The 20,379-nt window shown below is 37.9% G+C and overlaps 2 protein-coding genes across 2 annotated transcripts; one reads left to right on the forward strand and one right to left on the reverse strand.

The window, feature by feature from the left end:
- Nucleotides 1–739: 739 nt before the first annotated feature.
- LOC110051710 (calcium uniporter protein, mitochondrial-like) lies at nucleotides 740–6,800 on the reverse strand. Its single transcript, XM_020757769.2, has 6 exons — nucleotides 6,676–6,800; nucleotides 6,405–6,480; nucleotides 5,066–5,344; nucleotides 4,270–4,361; nucleotides 1,414–1,686; nucleotides 740–1,054 (listed from the first exon to the last, which is right to left on the reverse strand). Exons 1-6 carry the CDS (start codon nucleotides 6,754–6,756, stop codon nucleotides 830–832), a joined length of 1,026 nt encoding a protein of 341 aa, XP_020613428.1. The 5' UTR covers nucleotides 6,757–6,800; the 3' UTR covers nucleotides 740–829.
- A 52-nt stretch (nucleotides 6,801–6,852) lies between these two features.
- Nucleotides 6,853–20,271, forward strand: LOC110051709 (calcium uptake protein 1, mitochondrial-like). The gene is made up of 11 exons (XM_020757768.2): nucleotides 6,853–7,726; nucleotides 9,142–9,304; nucleotides 11,622–11,659; nucleotides 12,373–12,493; nucleotides 12,613–12,695; nucleotides 13,206–13,403; nucleotides 14,069–14,209; nucleotides 14,790–14,898; nucleotides 17,042–17,131; nucleotides 18,050–18,120; nucleotides 18,972–20,271. The coding sequence occupies exons 1-11, from the start codon at nucleotides 7,325–7,327 to the stop codon at nucleotides 19,077–19,079; spliced, it is 1,524 nt and encodes a 507-aa protein (XP_020613427.2). The 5' UTR covers nucleotides 6,853–7,324; the 3' UTR covers nucleotides 19,080–20,271.
- Nucleotides 20,272–20,379: the final 108 nt, after the last annotated feature.

Consider the following 20,379-nt stretch of genomic DNA (forward strand, 5'->3'; position numbering starts at 1 on the left):
TGGAGTTACTTAAACGTTTTCTACTCTACTGTAAACATTTCAGACGCTTAAAAAGTTTCGGACGGTTTCATTTTCGAACACTATTTTTTGTCCGAAATATTTCGCAATGTACGTAGAGAAATTCAAACCCTTGCTAATTTTGTCAAGGAACATTTTGCTAAGGAAGACGTGTCTACCTAGAGTGGTGCAACCACGCCCAATATTGTTATTTCTGTTCATGATTTCATCACCAGAACACAGCCCTCCGGATATCATCCGTTACTTTTTAATAAAAAAAAATGACACCGCACTCGTTTTTGACTAAACAGCCCTTTCAAATTAAGGGTGTTTTTAACTGGTTGTACTGTTGTTATGGTAAGATATCATGCCTTGCATGAGGATGACCGCAGCTTGTTCATTTGAGCGTTTGTGTAATAACAATATCTGATTAGAGACTGGTATCGAGTGGTCGTACCGTCAAACCGTAACTGCGGGAAAGTGCTGGAAGACCCTGGAAGACGTGGCCAACCACCTTGACATGGGCGTTCAGTCTCGTGCATCTGACTAACACGGGAGGGGGGTACGACTAGAACTTGGGTGAACTCGATTTCTTTGTCCATTCTGTAATCTTCTTGTGCACGTGCCATTACATTAACAATCCCACCAGCACAAAAATACAACACGAGCACGACTTAAAGATCAGACAATTAGGATTTGCAACGACTGACAGACAGGTAAATAACATGTTTATAAGGCTATATACATCATTGCGTTATTTTAATGTCCATTCATTTCTCTAGATAGCTTTTTCAACACCACACACATTACTTCTGAGTTCATTTCAGTCAAGTTATTTTTCATCGTCTTTGTCAGCGACATTCCCTAATAGCTCGGTTCGAGCATTTTCTGGAAGGTGTAGAAACAGCGGGCTTCGCAGAACTTGCAAATTTCCTTCAATTTTGCTGATGGCATCTTTGATTTCGTTGTATCTTTTGATATCAAAAATCTTCCTCTTGGAAAGTTTGTGGAAAAACAGAAGAAACTGCCTATCTCGGGCATCTGGATATAAGAATTCCTGAAAAATAAAAGATTTTTCTTTGAGATCACGCTGAACAAGAAAGACAAGACCCCCCCCCCCCCCCCCCCAGCAAATGCTGCGTCATAAACATATACACACAAGACACGTATAGACAAAAACATTTAACGTGTGAACATTTTATTTGTCTTCCTTAAAGTTGAGGAAATCTCAAAATATGTACGGGCGGTGAAGAAAGCCATTCCACCAGGTTTCCACAACTCAAACAAAAACGGGAAGTGCTTTCTATTTTTAAGTTATAATGCTATTTATCATATCTCTGTTACTAGATAACTGCTTACTAGAGAGCAAGGCTTCATTTCAAACTAAACTTGGCGGAATGATCGGACCAAACTCACCTGCCTGGTCAACACAAAGTACGCATAGCAAGCCATAGCTGTTCCATATCCCACAAAATACGTGACCGGTTCCATGATATCCCATGAGTACTCCCACCAAGTAAGACGAGCCAGCAAACCAAACTGCAACGCCATATACCCCAGCCCACCCCACACTACAAAATTGGTTCTCTGCGCTGACTTTCGATCAATTTCTGCTTTAAGATCTTCCAGTGGCTTGAGTTCCAATTGTAACTTTTCCCACTCTTGCATAAGATAACGTTCTTTTTCCAGCTTAAAGTAAGAACATCAAGTTAAGTTTGAGGACAGCTGGATGTTAAAGCAACCCTACACGTCTTATCTAGATTAATGCGACCGTTAGGCAGGCAGCCGGTCGTGTCGCCTACAAGTCGTTTCGCCTACACGATCTGAGTCGATTCGCCTACATTGGAAGTAAATTCGCCTACACTAGACACCTATTACTAAATACTAATTAAGCAATAGAGCACTATCTCCGTGTTTACACAGCCTCATCTAAACACGAGGAGGGTTGGGAAATTCGGGACAGTTGTGCAAACCTGAGACGTAGTCGAGGGTTTGCATAACTTTCTAGAAAAACTGCTCTATTGCTTTTATAAAATAATTCTCAAAAATACACGCGAATCTAAAACGTCACAACCGTGTTTACATACTCTCATCTAAACACACCTATCGACCAATGAGAGCGCGCGTAGTAGCTCAGTTATTTTATCAATACTTATCTAAAACTTGACAAATAAACTTACAATAATTATAGTAATGTTTTTGGAAGAGTATTTCACAGCGACGGCGCGGCTATGCTGAACGCTATGTCTCAACAAACGAGCTAATAAACTTGAATATCCCCAACAGGAACTCGACAGGTACCAAAAGAACAGAGAATTAAACTACACCTTCAACTTGAAATGATATGTGTGTGTGCCTACTTAACTAAACTGTATAAAATTCTTCCCTTTTTGATTTTTCGAACCAATTTTCGTTTCCCTTGAGGTCGGCGCACACTAGCCGATTTTTTATCGGCCGACGAAAAATCTTCACTTGTCGGTTAGTGTGCGGTGAATTCAGACAAGTCTGCGGCAAGATCGAGGTTTGACGGGCGATATCTGACAGTGCTAAATCTCAAAACGTCTTGTCGGGCCTTGTCGGCTGATGTGCGGTGGACCAAGACAATTTGTCGGGGCTCACGCGCGCCTCGACCAATAGGAAATGTCACAAGAGTCACGTCAGTGAAATAGGCGCCAAGCCTCAACGCGGTTAGTCGCCACAAAAAATCGGCTAGTGTGCGGCAAGCTGATGGCCGGACAAAGTTTAACCCGATTTGATCCCGACAAAAAATCTGCAGTTCTACGACAAAGAATCGACATGCATCGTGTTACGCGTCTGTTGAAATCTTTTAAATCACCAACAAATCGATTCGCACCACAATTTTACGGCGAATTTAACTGGAAATACGGTCAAATACGACTCCTCTGCCCCTTGGGGGCAGTGATGTTAATCTATCTTCGCAAAATATAATATATACATTTAGCTTCTGAACAACCTGGCCAACAAGTTAACCTGACATGAGCCCGCGGACCAATCAAAAACCAGCACTTGGTCAGCGGTCAACTTTAAAAAAAAACATGTGACCTCGATAAACTCTAAACTTGAGCCCACGATATGGTCACATGATACTGGTCAGTGGATACCTTGTTTTGACAGGTCTCATTGGACCATAACATGGGTGTCCAATGTCAAAGAGGGACGCGTGCATGTCTCTGTCAACCTATTAGCTGGAGTATGGCCACCATCTTGCGCAACTCTGTCATCGTTGTCGTGTTGTGCGTATGTGCCCATGAGCAATACTGCTAGCCATGATAACCATGAGAAAATCAACACATGGGTTTTGTTTTCTTTCCTACATGGGTATGGAACTCTGCTTGATGGCCCTTCAGACACTGGTGCTCGGCTTTTGACGTAGGCGAATTGACTCGGATTGTGGGTGAAATGACTTTGGTTGTGCAGGCGAAACAACTTTGATGTAGGCGAATCAACTTGTAGGTGAAATGACTGACATCTGTTCAGAAGGTTGACCAGGATCCCGGAGGGAGGGTACTCCCTTATATGGGCTATATAGGTATGTGCAGCCCCAAAGGGTATGGTTTTTCAGCCATTTTGGTCATAAATAGGGTATCGATTTTAGCTGATTTTGGCCATTTTGGTCATAAATAGGGTATGGTTTTTGCACTCTAGCCTTGATATGGGTATGTGTTTAAGGAGAAGCCACTTTTTCATCATTATCAAAAAGAAAATCAACAAAAACCCTTCACAAATTATGTTTACGGTAATTTAACATTGGTCTGAACTAGGGAACTAATTATAACGCAGGTCTGAAATAGGGTTTTGATTTAAGGGTCAGGTCATAAATAGGGTTTTGAAGTTTTGGTCACTCAGGTCATAAATAGGGTAGGAAATATCGCAGGTTTTGGTCATAAATAGGGTAAGGATTTTGGGAAGCGGGCCGCACCCCACCACCCAACTTTTCCGGGAGTACCCCCCCACCCTCCAGGACCGGGATTAACGGTATATTAGTTTCACTGAAGAGAAAGTTAGTCTGTGTTGGCAGCAGGTGAAACACTTTGCTGTTTATAAACTTGAACTGAGTTGATAAAGGTAAATTTATGGCAGTTAATTCACCTTTGTCAACTTCCCGTTGATAAATAGCTAAGTGTTTTATTAAGAGTACGTAGTCTCTTTCTTGTACTAATATGAACATAGAAACAAAACTACGAGGCAAATGGAGCTGCCACAAGCTGCAAGAATCATGGTACGTAAGGCAAAAGAATATTTTTCTCATACCTGATGTTGCTCTATGTTCATGGCACTATACATTTGATGAACTAAGGTTTTCACATGCGCAACTGTCCTGAAGTCATCAATGGGAGGCTTACCTGAAACAACAATTAACAAACATAATTTAACAACTCCATGCCAGCTGAATCATTGGATGCAGATTTGAGAGGACTAGGGAAGACTGGGGTCGACTTCACTTGAAAACACTAGGAAGCAGGCCAGTGAGGTGGGGCATCTGAATTAGCTGTAATCATTCATTCATATATTGACTTTGATTTGACTTTCAAGCAGAATCCCCTGGAGGTAATGGGCTGGATAATCATATATTAATATTATAAGATTACTTTTTTCAACCAAAGTAAAACCCCATCTGGGGTGGAACAACTCTTCACAAACATCCACTAAATACAGACTCTTAAGCTACAGTTAACGCACTGAACATTGTTCCATTACTTTTAAATAGTATGTTTTAGCCCTTACATTGCTAAAGCATGTGTCTGATGTGCCTGTAATTCTAGCTGTTGTGGGAGTTGTGTGGGACTCAAACACACAAATTGGCTGGTAACTGAGCCTACATGTAGCTTTCCTGTCACAGACTCCGAACTCTACAGCACCAATTGAAAATGAATATATTTATGGTGTACAGAGGGCTTTCCAAGAGCAGTTTGAAGAATTAAACTACAGTGAAGAGGAAGTTAATAGAAGTTGAGGTACCACCAGGCTGTCTAGGTATCTATAATGATCAAGTTGTCTGTTTGTAATAAAAAATTCCAGTACTGTTGTAGTTTTCAACAACACTTACTCTCATCAGGCACTAAGACAAGATATGAGTCTTCATTTAACACAAGCTTAAAATTTGACTGCAGTAACACATCAACCCCAGTGCTGCCAGAAATCCTCGACCCATCTTCATTGTAAACCATGGCTCTTTCAATCCCCTTATCTTCCTCTTGTATATCTTTAAGGAAATCTTTCACAGTGTGACTTAATGGACGCAAAGTAAATTCGCATCTTTCTCTCCTTGATGGCAATGGCACAGAAATGACTGGGAAACCACTTTTAAATGTCACGGCAACATTGTCTGTTGATGTCAAACATTTTTAGTTGAGTTTAATAATATTTTAACTGATTGATTGCTGACTGAAAATCAAGAATAAATTAAACTACCAAAATATCTTGCAGAAAATTCCCAAAATCACAATAACACAAACCTTCCCATGTCTCTCCCCTCATTGATCAAGAGCACATATTTGTTATGTAACTAGTTATCACTAAGGTTGACACACACAGGCAATATCAAATGACATAGAAAATATGAGGCAGACGAGAGATTAATAAATTGCTACTGAACATTTCAGTATCACATAGTAAATTATCCTTTAAAAATTAAAAGAAAAATCCCTAGTGGGAAGGTGGTGTCCACTCCTTCCTTCTTGTTTACCCAGGGGTTAATCAACCCTCGTCCCACTCAGTCTAGTCTCTTGCACTTCCTACTGCATATATATGCACCTTAGGACTGAAAATTGAAGGTCTACAAATAGATGTACGCCAGCCTGCCCCTGTCAATAAGTATTTTATCATACCAACTTTATTGATTTAGCTGTAAGTTGAGACAGTATGTGTCACAGTGAATTTGAATTGTGTGCATTAAATGATTGTTGATTGACCCGTGTAGGGCTGGAGAACCTCCCTTCACATATTGTTTGATTAATAGGACTGCGTCAGTCAGACAATATGATGGTAATATGAGTGGATACTCAAATTAATGTAAAGTAGAAAGGTATATCACTTGTTTGAATACGAGTGAAAAACGTACGGCAAATTGTCAAGTCAAATACATGAATTGCATTTAAGCTTACATAAGCCTGGTTATAAACTGAAGCTAATAAGCTCGACTGTATGTAACATGCACTAGATCATTGTAATTTAAATTATATTTTAAGAGGAAGCATAGATTTTAAATGCAGAAATAAACGAGCGCAAGAATAGTTTGTGTTAATTTTCTTTCCAGAAAGGCAACTTGTTCAGCATTTATCACAAACAGCTACAAATATCTGAAATGTTATAAGCTTAACTTCGAAAGTTCTATAAGCTACAGAGCGCCCGTGGCAAATGGCGAACGGAAGTCATTCAACCCTTACCTTTTCTACATCGCGAAGAGACAAAGATCCAGTGCTTTGATATCCTATTCAAAATTATATTTCCTTGACGCGCTCCCTGAAAATAATATAAACAGGTGTTCAAAATAATGTGAAAAGTAGAACACACTGGCGTTTATAAATAATTTGTTGTTCATAAAGCGAGCTCAAGTTACATTTATTTCTCCAAATCTGTCCGCTAAAAAATAAATTGCAACGAAAGATAGCTGGACGAAATACTCACAGCAGTAACATGAACTGATTTAAACATTACCTTAAAACCAAAGAAAGCGATCGAAGATTGACAAACCCTTGGGATGCCCGCCATGTTAGACGCTCGCTCTCTAAACAACATGCACAGAGTTATGGGAGGGGTAGGCTGGGACCTTTCTCCCCAAAGAAAAAGACCCAAAACATTGTTGTTTTTTTTCTCTTGTAGGTAGTCTCTCCTCACGTATGATGATCCTTTAATCCCTCCAAGATTTCGAATTTGTATCTCAAATCAAAAGGAAGGGGCGTGCTTCGGTGTGATGCAAAATTTACAAAATCGCAAAGAGTTCCTCGACCCCTCTCCCGTGGGGATTTAAAGTGTCTTAAATTTTGTTATGAACTTTAGCTCCTGGGATCATAGTTAGTAGTTACTAACTATGCTGGGATGAAGCTACAACGAGAGCGAAAGCACTCTTAAATTGTTAAAAAAACATAGCAAAAATGAACTTTTTGCAACAAAAAAATTAACTTTTGACAATTTCACATTTATTCCGGCCAGCGGTCTTATGTAAAAGCCGCCATTTTGATTCCTCCTGGATTCCGTTCTTGTTCCGTTCTGTTTGGCGGTCGAAGGAAAGCAGCATAGATCTGCAGATGAAGTTGTATTCGTCAGTCAACAAAGAGTGAAAGAATTCAACTTATCTATCACTTAAATGGCAAGGCTTATAGTTTTTCGGGGTGTCTTTAACAAACTGGCAACAGCAAACAGGCCTTACACTATGAATTATTTTGGTAGTGGGCGTTTGTTACGGAATTTCAAATCTGCAAGATTCTCAAGCTCAACTGCGGGAAATGAAAGAACGAAACAAGAACAGAGTAGAGAAGAACGCATTCGTAGAGAAAAGCGTCTCGTAGGTCTAGTCATCGGATCATCTGTGGGACTCATTGGTTCACTTTATTTCCTGTTCAGAAGACTTACTCATGCAAAGGCAGACAGTAAAACTCCTTCCATTGATTTGATGAGTGAAAACAACATGGTTGAAAATCAGGAAGAGGGCAACGAAGAAACAGACGGGAAAAGAAAAAACCATAAACAGGGATTCAGGGAAAGAAGGGTGAGAAAATATTTAAAAAAGACTGGAATTTTAACTTGTTCTAGATATAAGCTCACTTGAAACGGTGGCCAAAATCTTGAGTGATGGCTGTATTTTTATTTATTTTTTTTTTTTTTTCCAAAAAATAGATTCACCACTCCCAGTTTTTTCATTAATCTGAAATGTGGAAGTATAACCATTTTTGTTATTTTTGTCTGGATGTGAAGGCCATATTTAACACAGTGTTCCAGATAAGTGAGGGGTCTCGGGTCAAAAACTCGACAAGATCAGCTACTCGACCCGACAAATTACTAATAAAATTATTATGATTTGGCGGGAGCAGTGGAAATTGACCTGTTGGTATTCCCTATTAGCACCCTACCTTTAAAACTTATCTGGAACCCTGCATCACAGCTGGTTTTCATGTGGGCAAATCCCCGACAATTGGTGATTTCACTGTTATACTGACCGTCCCAGATTTCCCACCTTGCTCAAAGTAGGTGTTGTTTTAATAAAGATTGCAAGCCACCTCAAGTGTTCATATTTCGGCTTTAATGGAATGTCATCTCTACCAGAACCACTTTTTCCAACTGCTTACTTGATGTACCTCAAAAAAAGTTGTCCCTATGCCTTCTTATTTTTGCTTACACTTGGATTCTTCCAGATCAAGGAACTCTGAAATCGTCTACCACACATTGGCCTTTATATTCTGATCTTTGAATAGGGATTTGCCAGCCGTTTGTAGATACAGGGACACTCTTCTACCGTGTCCATGAATGAGTTACCATTTCCCCAGACATAGTCAATCGATAAACCAATAATCAATATCAATCGGCAGCAATCAATTAAAATCTATGAAGAAAAAAAGTTGTGAGTTTGATTGTTATCTTTTTACAATTGTCAACAAAATAACAAGAACAAAAACAACTAACAGAAACATTTTGGGCTTTACCTCGTTCTTTGCTAGTTCCTTTCTTCACCAGAAGAAGCTCAGGCTGGAGTAGCAGTGTGCAACTCTCCAGTCTCATTTATAATATTGTATATTGAATAATTTGCTTCTTTCATTGGCAAATCAATGCACCTTTTACACATGCATGTACTGGGGTTAAAATTGCTTGCTCAAATTATGAATATTACTCTGTGACCAAGGGTGCGACAAAAGATTTTTGTAAATGAGATGAAAACAAATTTAATGAATTGTATTCATTTGAAACCAGGAATACTGGAACAGAGCACTCTTGCAAAAAACTAAAACCTAACCACATATCACTTACCACTAACTGCTAACCACCACTCAAAAAACAAAAGTCTAACTGCCAACTACAGATGCGCGTGTAAAGAATTCATTATTATGGTTTATTTTCAGATTATGGCAAAACCATAACATGTCAATCTCAATCAGAGTTATGTTTGATTGCTATTGTTTTGTTCTTCAGATAATTGAATATGAGAATCGAATCAGACAGTACAGTACTCCAGACAAGGTGTTCAGATACTTTGCAACTCTAAAAGTTGTGCATGTTGGGGAAGACAATGAAGTGTTTATGACGCCAGAAGATTTTGTGAGATCATTAACCCCAGGGAAAATGCAACCAGCTGGTAAAGAAAGACTGGTCTGCTTGTATCTAGTACAGTCCACTTATTGATGGTGGAGTAACATGACATTATTTTTCAATGAGTAAAATGCTTGTGAACTGTTTGACAGTGAGCTCTGACAGTAGAATCCCACCTCCCAAACTATTAATAACTCATCAAGTTTAAACAAAGGAAATCATAACTGTGACACTGTTTGGGTTGTCCTACCTGCACATGTCAGACTCGTGAGAGGGACCACAACTTTATTCTTTATTTAATTGCCCTCTTGATTTTAAACCCTTCCCTAATTTCTACTTAGATTTTATCACATGGTATTTATTTTACCTCTCTTTCTATAACGCCTTTTCATTGTAAATTCAAACAGATGTTTTGAATTTTAGTTTTTGTTAATAATGGTCATTATTATCTTATCTTAAATAACATAAATTTTTACTATTCTCTTGAACTTTCTCCGTACGTTTTATTTCAATTGAGACCTCATGATAGATAGAACTCAAGACAGTGTTTTACTACATTTCCAGACACCTACAAGTTCATCAAAAATACTGTGCTAACATCCTAAATTACAATGAAAAAAATTCCAGGAAAGCGAGTTTTCATTTGAGATATTGGGAGTTTGAAGAAATCTGCTCAGAGTTTAAAAGAATTGGTATTCTACTGGAAAGCATTGGTAATACTACAAATTATTTGCCAAATTCAGTTGTATACACAGGCAAAAACTAACGATAGATAAATCCGACGTTTCGGCGACATCTTGGCGCCATTGTCAAGGGAAACTAATTAAATATGCGATTTCAAGGGTAACTAAGAGGTCAGAGTTTCTAATTTGCATAAGTTAGACAAAGACTTTAGCGCGAACTGAGTCTGATTGTACATTTAAACATGGTCGTAATTGTTTAATGAGTAACATCTCATTAATGAGACAATCAAACTTGTTGTGGCATTTTTTCAACACGCTAAAACAATTGCGAAGGTCATCCGGAATCCTGCCTGCGTGTCTACTATCATAGTGATTGCGTACTGACGAGGTCTTGCTTCTATGTCCATCAACGCGTACGAACAGTATGTCGTCTATTGATTAGAAATTAGATGTTGACGGCAAACTGCCACCTTACTATCGTCGATATGTTGACGACACATTCACTGTGATGCCCGATTTGTCTACAGCTAGGGACTTTCTTAACACCCTCAACCACGCTCACCCCGCCATCAACTTTACTATGGAGGTCGAAAATGATGGAATGCTTCCCTTTCTCGGTACTCAACTCCTAAACAGAGCGCCTCGTATTGAAACTAAAGTGTTTGTGAAGCCAACAAACAGTGGTCTGCTTCTCCATTACCACAGTCATGTCGATAATAGGTACAAGCGCGGACTATTGACAACTATGCTCGATCGCGCACATCGCCTGTCTTCGTCATGGTCCTACTTCACTGAGGAGTGCGAACGACTGAAGTCTGTTTTCTCTAAACTGAAATATCCCAAGCACCTTGTTGACTCCACTGTCAAAACCTTCCTAAATTTAAAGGTCGCTGACCAGCCCTCATTACGGTCCAGATCTACGACAGAAAACACTACTCGGGTTGTCATACCCTTTAAAGACCAGGAGTCTGCTAATATCGTGAAGACACAGTTGAAAGATCTCAGTGTGAAGCTGCAGACCAGTGTTCAACCGGTGTTTACGAGCCGCAAGATTGCCCAGGAGTTCCCGACAAGCGAACCTAAGCCTCAGCTCATTGATCAACAATGCGTTGTGTATAACTTCAAGTGTGACCAGTGCGATGCTGGTTATGTCGGTTACACCCGTGGCCATCTGTTCGTACGCGTTGATGGACATAGAAGCAAGACCTCGTCAGTACGCAATCACTATGATAGTAGACACGCAGGCAGGATTCCGGATGACCTTCGCAATTGTTTTAGCGTGTTGAAAAAATGCCACAACAAGTTTGATTGTCTCATTAATGAGATGTTACTCATTAAACAATTACGACCATGTTTAAATGTACAATCAGACTCAGTTCGCGCTAAAGTCTTTGTCTAACTTATGCAAATTAGAAACTCTGACCTCTTAGTTACCCTTGAAATCGCATATTTAATTAGTTTCCCTTGACAATGGCGCCAAGATGTCGCCGAAACGTCGGATTTATCTATCGTTAGTTTTTGCCTGTGTATGTTTATCTAAATCATTGTTGATTAAAATTCAGTTGTGCCGTTTAATTGGTCAGGATCAGGTCATACTTGAAACTTTGTTGCTCTGTATGGATGATCAAGTAACACTTGATGTTTGTTTTATATTTTATTTGATTTAATTGTGTTTTTCAGGGTTAGGACTTGATGAACATGAGAGATTCAACCCAGAGGTAACATGTGACACAATTTATATTAAGTTTTTTAATCTGAAAATGACCTTAATTTGTGGGTCGTAAAGCCGGTTTTATTTTTTAGGCCTCACTCAAAAGAACACTAGATTTTCATAACGATGCACGCCACAAACGTTCTCATCAGAAAGCCAAAATCAAGCACCTGTAATCATTTTTACCAGTCTTAGATCTGACACCTTTGTATATATAAAATTGTGAAAAACTTTTACTTTGTAATATAATTTCTTTAATTGTGAAAGGTGAATTGATCAACATGACATGAGCATGGGAAGAAGAGAAAATCTGAGTCCCAGACAGAAATCGAACCCATGACCTCCGGTGCATCGGTGTCCTGCGTACTGCTAGGATCAGCACTGTCAACTCAATGGATAGAGCACCCGCCCAGTGTCCCGCAGGTCATGAGTTCAATTTCTGTCAGGGACTCAGATTTTCTCTTTACCCCATGTTCGTGTCAAGTTGATTAATTCACATTTCACATTCCATTACCGCGCTTAAAATTCACCATCTATTCACTTATCAATTTCTTTAATTTTAGCATCAAAGTAGCCTTGACTCAAGATTTTGTATATAAGAATAAATTATGATTTTATGTTTTATTTTAACTATAGATCTCCTTACACCACCCCACAAGCTTTCAGCTTGTAAGCTCATTGTGTTTAATTAAAGGTTGTCCATCTATCTGTCTCTTTCAGAAACACAAGTACAAAGGCCATTTTTCTGAACACTTGGGACAAGACAGTGTTTTCTTGAAGATGGGAGAATTTGGGCTCATTTCATTTTCTGACTATACCTTTCTTCTCACAGTTTTATCACGTAAGGTGCACTCATATCCTACATTTGTATGATTGTTGTGTTGTTGTTTGCCAATTGATAGTCCTTAGATTCATAGTGAGTGCCTAGTGAGCAGATACTGGTTGTGGTTCTATTTTTAGTCCCACCAAGAATGTTTGAAATTGCATTTCAAATGTTTGATTTGAATGGAGATGGTGAAGTGTCACCTGATGAGTTTGAAAAGGTGAGTGAAAACTATTCTTTAATTACTGTAACTTAAGTTAAGTCCAATTCATAAGACGTGCAGTTTAGGAAATTCTGATTTGCTCAGAACATTTAAAACCAAGAGCTAGTTATGTATGAGTTGGCACTGAGATCCGAGGCTAATATAGTCACTTGTAAGTCCATTTTATAATAAATCCCAAAGTTGCTAAGCTCATCTGATGACTCTGGTGTTGATAAAATAAACAAACATTTTTTAGTTTCAAGTGCTTACCACTGGTCTTCTTCTATCCTGGCCTTTTTATAAGCCTAAGCCTTTAGAAGGGTTCTGCAAAGTACTACAAGTTGAGAGCTGACTGCAAGGATAGGTCCCATTCAGTTAAAAGTCAAGTCAAGACCATGTGGGACCATTTTTTACTCAGACTGCATAACCTTCTGATAGAAAAAGTTAAATTATGGAGGTTTCCAGTGTACAGTTTTCTCTGCAAATTAGAAAGGTTTTTAATGCCTAAGTATGTTTTATAATTTTCAGGTTCAGAATATCCTTTTTAGCATGACACCAACTGGACTGCGGCATCGTGATCATGCTGTGACTGGCAGTGTCCTTTCTGCTCATGTGAACAGCGGCATCAAGGAATACTTCTTTGGAAAATATTTAGAGAAGAGGCTCACTGTGCAAAGGTTCATTCAGTTCCAAAAAAATCTGCAACAAGAAGTAATGTACCTGGAGGTAGGTATAGTCGATAACAACATGTGCAGCAGTGTGGTTTTAAATAAGTTAGTAGTCAATGGTATTTTTTAAATTAATGCAGTTAAATGCAATTTAACAGAGTTAACAACAAGGAGCACATCTAGTCTTGCCTTTGCTTTCAGCAGCGTTTAGATATGTGCATGCACCAGATTCCGAATGCTGTGCCAAAGGGTGTTGTAACGATTTGCAATTAGTCAGCGTGTTCTTGAGCATTACAATTCTCTTGAGCATTGGGGCTCTTCTCATAGGCTGCCCCTCCTCCCTCCCTCTCTCTTTCCCACCATTTTATCAGTGTGACAGGGCCCACTGGGTTGCCGGGATTTACCAGTCATGGGAGAGGTCTCCATCTTAGAGCAGTAATAGTGGAAGCGATGTCTTAAGCAACCAATCTCCACTTTGTGAGGCAGTTTTTAACTTAGCTATTTTTGTTATAATTATAAGGTACTGATTTATTTTTATATGGGGTCAGTGTATGCTTATCTACTAATCATCCTTTTGGCTTTAATTAATTAAATTACTATTATTATTATTTGTCATTGTTAGTTACTTGGCATAAAATTGTAATAAATTTAATATGACTCTCCCAGAATGACATGGTATGCAACAGTTTACAGTAGACATTAACTTGTTTTGTTAATTTTCAGTTCAATTCTTATGACCCTAAAGATGGTCAGATTACAGAACGGGACTTTGCAGACATGCTTCTAACTTACTCTAGTTTTCATGAGAAGAAGAAGCAGAAAATTCTGAGAAAAGTAAAGAAACATTTTAAAGAAAATTCTCAGGTAAGGCCTGTCCAGAAAGAAGAAACAAACAAGTCAGTTACTTGTTGTGATTATTTCCCATTTGACCAGAATTGGCCAGAAAAAACAGGCTGATTGGGTTTTGGCAAATGTTTTTAAGTCACTTTTTAAGTAACTCTTTTTACATGTAAGTAACTCTACAATTATCGAAAGTGGTAAACGTTCAAGTGAGGCCTTACACTACTGTAAAATGATGTTAAAATCTTTTAAAAATTCAAGCTTTCGCCGATCTACGGCATCATGATGCCGTAGATCGGCCAAAGCTTGGATTTTTTAAAAGATTTTAACATCATTTTACAGTAGAGTAAGGCCTCACTTGAACTTTTACCACTTTCATTCAAAATGCTACTGAAGGACAACATCCAACGATTATCTACAATTATCATTTAAGAAATATCCAAAAAAATTATTGATTTTATGTTTAATTTGTACCGAAATTCAGGTTACTCTTGAGACTGGATGAAAGATAATTCTTTAAATTAAAATGGCTTTCAAATTATTTTTATGTAGTCATAAACAGCGTCATTCCATGTTCATTGTTTTCTTAATTACTGCTTGCTAGGGAATAACATTCAAAGACTATTTGGATTTCTTTCGTTTTATGAGGAACATTTCTGAAGCTGAGTTGGCTTTAAGTTTCCACAATGCTGCAGGCAAGCCCATTGATCCAGGTATATCATTACTTTTACTGTCCATTTCTGGGGAGTAACACCCAACTGTTGCCTTGTGATTACAAGCTCCAAAGACAGGGCTGTCACTGGTGCTGAGGGGAGGGAGTATTTTCTGCTACAGGGAGTTAGAGCTCTGACTACTTTGATAGAAATCACAATTTTGGCGGCTGGAAAAAGAATTAGAGCATCCCTGGCTTGTACAGTTATGATAAACTTTATTAATAATAATAATGATATTTGTATAGGGCCAAATCCACTAATTGTCCAATGTGCTTTACATTAAAAGTTTTTAAAAAGCTAAAAGAAGGGGAAAAAACGATGATGATAATGATAATGATAATGATGATAGTAATAATGATAATAATAACGATAATGATAATAATAATATTAGTAATAATAATAGGAATAACTTAGTTAAGATACTTAAACATATGTATCACCTAAGAATTAAGAGAGTTAAAAAGCTTGTTTTAAATGTGTTTTAAAACTGTTAATTGAAGAACTAGATCTTAGTTAGAGCGGGATTGAGTTCCATGGTCTTGGTGCTGCCACAGCAAACGTTCTCTCACCACGTCTTAAGTCTTGCTTTCGGGGCAGCCAGAAGGTGTTTAGAAGACGATCTTAGTGTCTGTTGAGAGGTGTGATAATTAAGTAAGTCACTGATGTTGCAAGGCTCTGCTCCATTGAGAGCTTTGCAGACCAGTAAAATAATTTTATAAACTGTACCGTTACGGACAGGTAGTCAGTGGAGCTTTTGTAGGATAGGGGTCATATGATCAAATTTCCTAGTACATGTAACAATTCAAGATGCTGTATTTTGGACAGATTGTAATCTTGAAAGTAGATACTGAGCAAGGCCATATACACATAGCAGTGAGTTCCAGTTACCTAATTTCGAAGTAATAAAGGCATGAACACCAATTTTGGCACTCTCTTCATCATTGTACCTTCTAATTTTGATGATATTTCTTATGAGATAATGGGAGGACTTGCAAATTGATTTTATGTGTTCCTCAAGGTTTAAACAATTGTTAAAAATAACACCAAGATTACCTGCCAAGGATGATGGTACAACCGTTACATTGCCAATTTGAACAGACTCTAAAGTGGGCTTAGGATGATATCTGAAGCTGATAAGAACAACTTCAGTCTTGTCTTGATTTAATTTGACCTTGTTAATCAATTACCATCCAGTTGTCTTTTTCACAGACACATTGCTCAATAGTGGTCTTGTCCAACAAATATATTGAGTACTTTTATCCAACAAATATACTGATTATTTCTTTTTTGTTTTGAAATCATAGTCATAGCTATTTTAACAACTTCAAGAGGTTTCCAATTGATTGTCGTAAAACCAAAACCAAACCAATAACTTACCAATTAGACTACTCAGCCAATCTCAAACCATAATAAAACCAAAATCAAAACCTAAGTAATTACACACATACATTACTGTATTTACATGTATCTGTGTAATTGAAGAGGATGAAGACCAACATTACATATGTATGTTACTGTATGTATGTACATGTACATGTACATGTATGCCTGATTACTTTTGACACTCAACTGAACACCTCTCTAGATCTATAACTCTTGCTATTACAAAAAGCTCAAGGTGTTTTGCTTGAGCAATGGAAAACTATATTAAAACAATGTAAAAGAAGTACAAAAGTTTTTGTTGGCATCAGAAAAATATGAGAAATTTGTTTGAAGAGCATACAAGCACACTATCATGTCTTTAACGTAAAGGACACCTTTCTTGAGAACATGAAAATCAATCCTACACTATCAGCTTAAGTTTGAATTTCTTCACACTTCATCTGTTGTGATTCAGCAGGAATGCATAGCAGTGATTGTCACATTATTCATCTCAAAACATAAATGTATCTCATGAAAGCATACTTGAAATGTCCTGAAGCTATGAGCATGTAAGCAAAGAAATAAAGAATTTTGATGTAAAATTATTTGTTTTTATTCAATTAGAAGTGATTATTTTCATCTTCTAAATTCAGGGCAATGCCTTCCCAATACTTGAGTTAATTTTTTTCTTTCACCACTTGATTTGCATGTTGTCCTGTAGGGTTGAGGTCAGTGATGCACAGGCTCACTGCTTTGTTGTTGTTGTTTCCCCTGCTTGCAGCTACATTCAAGCAAGTTGCTAAGACTGTGACTGATGTAAACTTACGCGATAATGTGGTTGATGTTGTATACAAGATGTTTGATGAAAATGGTAAGCCTACAAATTTAACTTGCATATTGATAAGAATCGTTGCATGGATAAAATGGATGTCAGGATAAGCAAACTCTTAGAAAAATCTTATTACAACAGACAACAGAGCATTCCTATGTACAATGGAACCTATTAAGATAAGTTTTTAGACTCGGGCAAAAGGGACCTCTGCTCACAGGGTAGGGCAGAAGTTACTAAGCATAGAAAAGAGGAAGTTTTCATTGTAGGTTTGTTAATAATCAGTGCACAGTCTAGCTAAAATATCATGGTGTCAATGGTGGTTGCAAAAAGAAAGCTGTCAGTAATGTTTCAACTGTATTTTCTCACTTCATCAAGGTTTTCATTACATTCTATTTTTTTAATTATTTTGGGTCTTTTTCTTAATCAACAAGTAAAAGTTCTAAAAGCTATTATGTACACATCTAGACATTTTAAGTTTTCTTTAATTATTTCTTTGTCACTTGTTACCCATGCAGCAAGCTAGCTTTTATTATTATCTCCAATGATATATGGCACAAATGGCTACTGTGGAAGGTTAAAGATTATAATTTAAATTACTTAAAAGTCAAGTCATCATTAGGCTGAATGATGATGACTTTATTTTAAAGGAGCTCAGTCACAATATTTTAAGTTATTGTGGCCACGTACAAAATAACCTCTGAAATTAGTAGTTTACTAAGACAGAAGAACACCAGAGATAAAAATAAACCGTAAAGGTTAAGGATGGAGAAGACTGATGGGGATCACAAACGACAAACTTGAAAAATTTAGGCTAATCTTTTCAAGATGCACAAACCAAGACTTAGCCCTGTAAATAGTATTTTCATCCGAATGAAGCAAATATAATGGGTACGTGATACATAATTTTCAAGCACTCATTGTTAATAAAAGTGGTTTTCTACTTTTCTATCCATTCAGATGATGGAGTTCTAAGTCACAGAGAATTTATTGTTGTCATGAAGAATCAGCTTGTCAGAGGATTAGAAAATGTAATAGAGAAAGGTTTTCTAAGAAAAGTTAACAGTACTGTTGTATTGGTCAAATGTTATCTAACATTTTAATATGACTTGTGTTTGTAGCCAATATAACATGCACCCTGGTTGGCTTATACTAAGGCATTATCATTCCAAAATGCTCACAGGCTGTTTACAGGCCTGTGAAAACCAAACAAAAAGCCATATAATAAACTAATTATTAACCTCAAACATTCAGTCTTTATGGGACAATCTAAAACCTCAGCCTTAACCTATTGACCTTGTTATCACTCAGTCAATATGGCAAGGTCTCGGTTTGAGATTTTTCCGTAAAGACCTTGTTCTCGGTTAGTTAGTACTGTTGTATTGGTCTAATGTTATCTAACAGTACTGCTGTATTGGTCAAGAAGAAAGAAAAGCCGACAGGGCAAGCAACGCCCCCCCTCCCCCTCCCCCCTTAGCTCAAGGTCTGGATCCACCTCCCTTGGTAGGTTCTTGCCCAAGAACAGAACATAGTGACCCCGGCCAGGGTCTAAAACATGGAGTCCAGTGCACTGCACCTCCTATTAGGAATCAATCTTATGCTAGTAAGTGTAGAATATGAGGGATCATTTTTCTCCTGGACTGGCCATGGTGACCAGCAAGATGGTCAAGGGGTAAAAATGGCAATTTAAAGGCACTCCGTGAATCAATGTCTCTGCTTTCAATTCTCACAGTTTTGGTTATTTGTTGTTCTTCAGTTCATGAGATAACAGATATGCTTGTATGATGGTCACAATCATGTATTGCAAGTTACTACAGTCTATATTTTTCACTTTTTGCTTTGTGTAAGGTTTAAGTAACAAACTCTGTTTCTTAATTTTTAGCCTAAGGACACAGGATTCAGCAGACTCCTGCAAGCCATTTGGCACTGTGGAAAACATTTCACTTACACAACACTGCATCCTAAAGGAATAGCAGCATCTAATGAATGAACAATGATACCATACAATGATAACCATGTTTGCCAATTTTAAATTATTAATATATGATTAGCTCTTGAGAGAGAGGTCCCAGTGTCCAGCTGTCAGCCATAACGTCCCTATTCAATGCATTGTTCCGGAAATTCTTCGTATCCCTCCCTAGAAAGGCATTTTGGGTTGAGCCCCATCCCTCGAATTCCTGCTCAGGATTGAAAATTTTTTTATTCCCGCTTCGTAAATCTGGAATAAAGCTGCGATGTAGACCTTTTTCATAAATGGCTGCCAATTAAAAATTCTTTTGTATGCATTAAAATTAGTTCAACTAACCTCGTTTGAGTAAAAATTCTTTTGAATTATCAACTCTAATTTTAACGCAAACGAATTTTTAATTGGCAGCCATTTATGAATAGGGTCTATAAGAAACTTTAATCAAGAAGTGTTAGTAAGCGTAGACCTGGTGTAAAACTCGTCTGTAAAAAAAAGGAAAACATTAAGGCAACATCGTGCTGCTTAAATCAGAAATTAACGACAAATTTGGGCAAGTACAGTTATGTTTTCAGACTGTACAGTTTCAGTGAAACAGCATCTAAGATAGCCTCCTGGGTAGATGCTCTTACTGACTGCAAAGAACATCTGCCTGAGATGTCTGATGAGATTCTTTTCTGCACAATCCTTAATAAAATTTCTTTTGGAAGTCGGAACGTTATTTAAAGTTGAAAACTTCCTAGGACTAAATTGGTATACACCTTGCATTTATAGGTAGGTAAGGTAGATTAAGTCTGCATATGAGCCAAGTGGCTCATCAGGCTAGAGTTTATCCCGGTTTCAGTAGCATGAAGAAAGTAGGAGTATTTCTGTTCTCCCTTGGATGGGATGCTAGTCCATCGAAGGGTTACCTCCAGCATTAAATTCGTTGGAACCCATTTATACACCTGGGTGGAGAGAAGCACTATGAGACTTAAGTGTCTTGACCAAGAACACAACGTAATGTCCCTGGCCAGGGCTCAAACTTGGACCGCTCACTCCAGAGTCAAGCGCACTATTAAACCATGAGGCCATCACGCCTCCGCCCACCTCCCTTATCAGGCATTGTAAATAAACCAAAATAATAAATACTATAAAAATATTTAGAAAGGAGCCACATTAGCCCTGTCCTTGGAGGTGGTAATTTTTTGTTAATAAAGTATAATCGTTTGTCCCACGATGTGCTCGCTTATGATGTAGATCATGTTGTTTCAATTGCATACTGCCAGTTTTTAAAGTCCGAAATTGTTGTCAGCAAAATACTTCAATTAAAACCACTAATAACCAG

This window comes from Orbicella faveolata, unplaced genomic scaffold (assembly GCF_042242905.1).
Source record: "Orbicella faveolata isolate gen_17 unplaced genomic scaffold, um_ofav_v1 contig_46, whole genome shotgun sequence".
In the NCBI taxonomy this organism is placed as follows: domain Eukaryota; kingdom Metazoa; phylum Cnidaria; class Anthozoa; order Scleractinia; family Merulinidae; genus Orbicella; species Orbicella faveolata.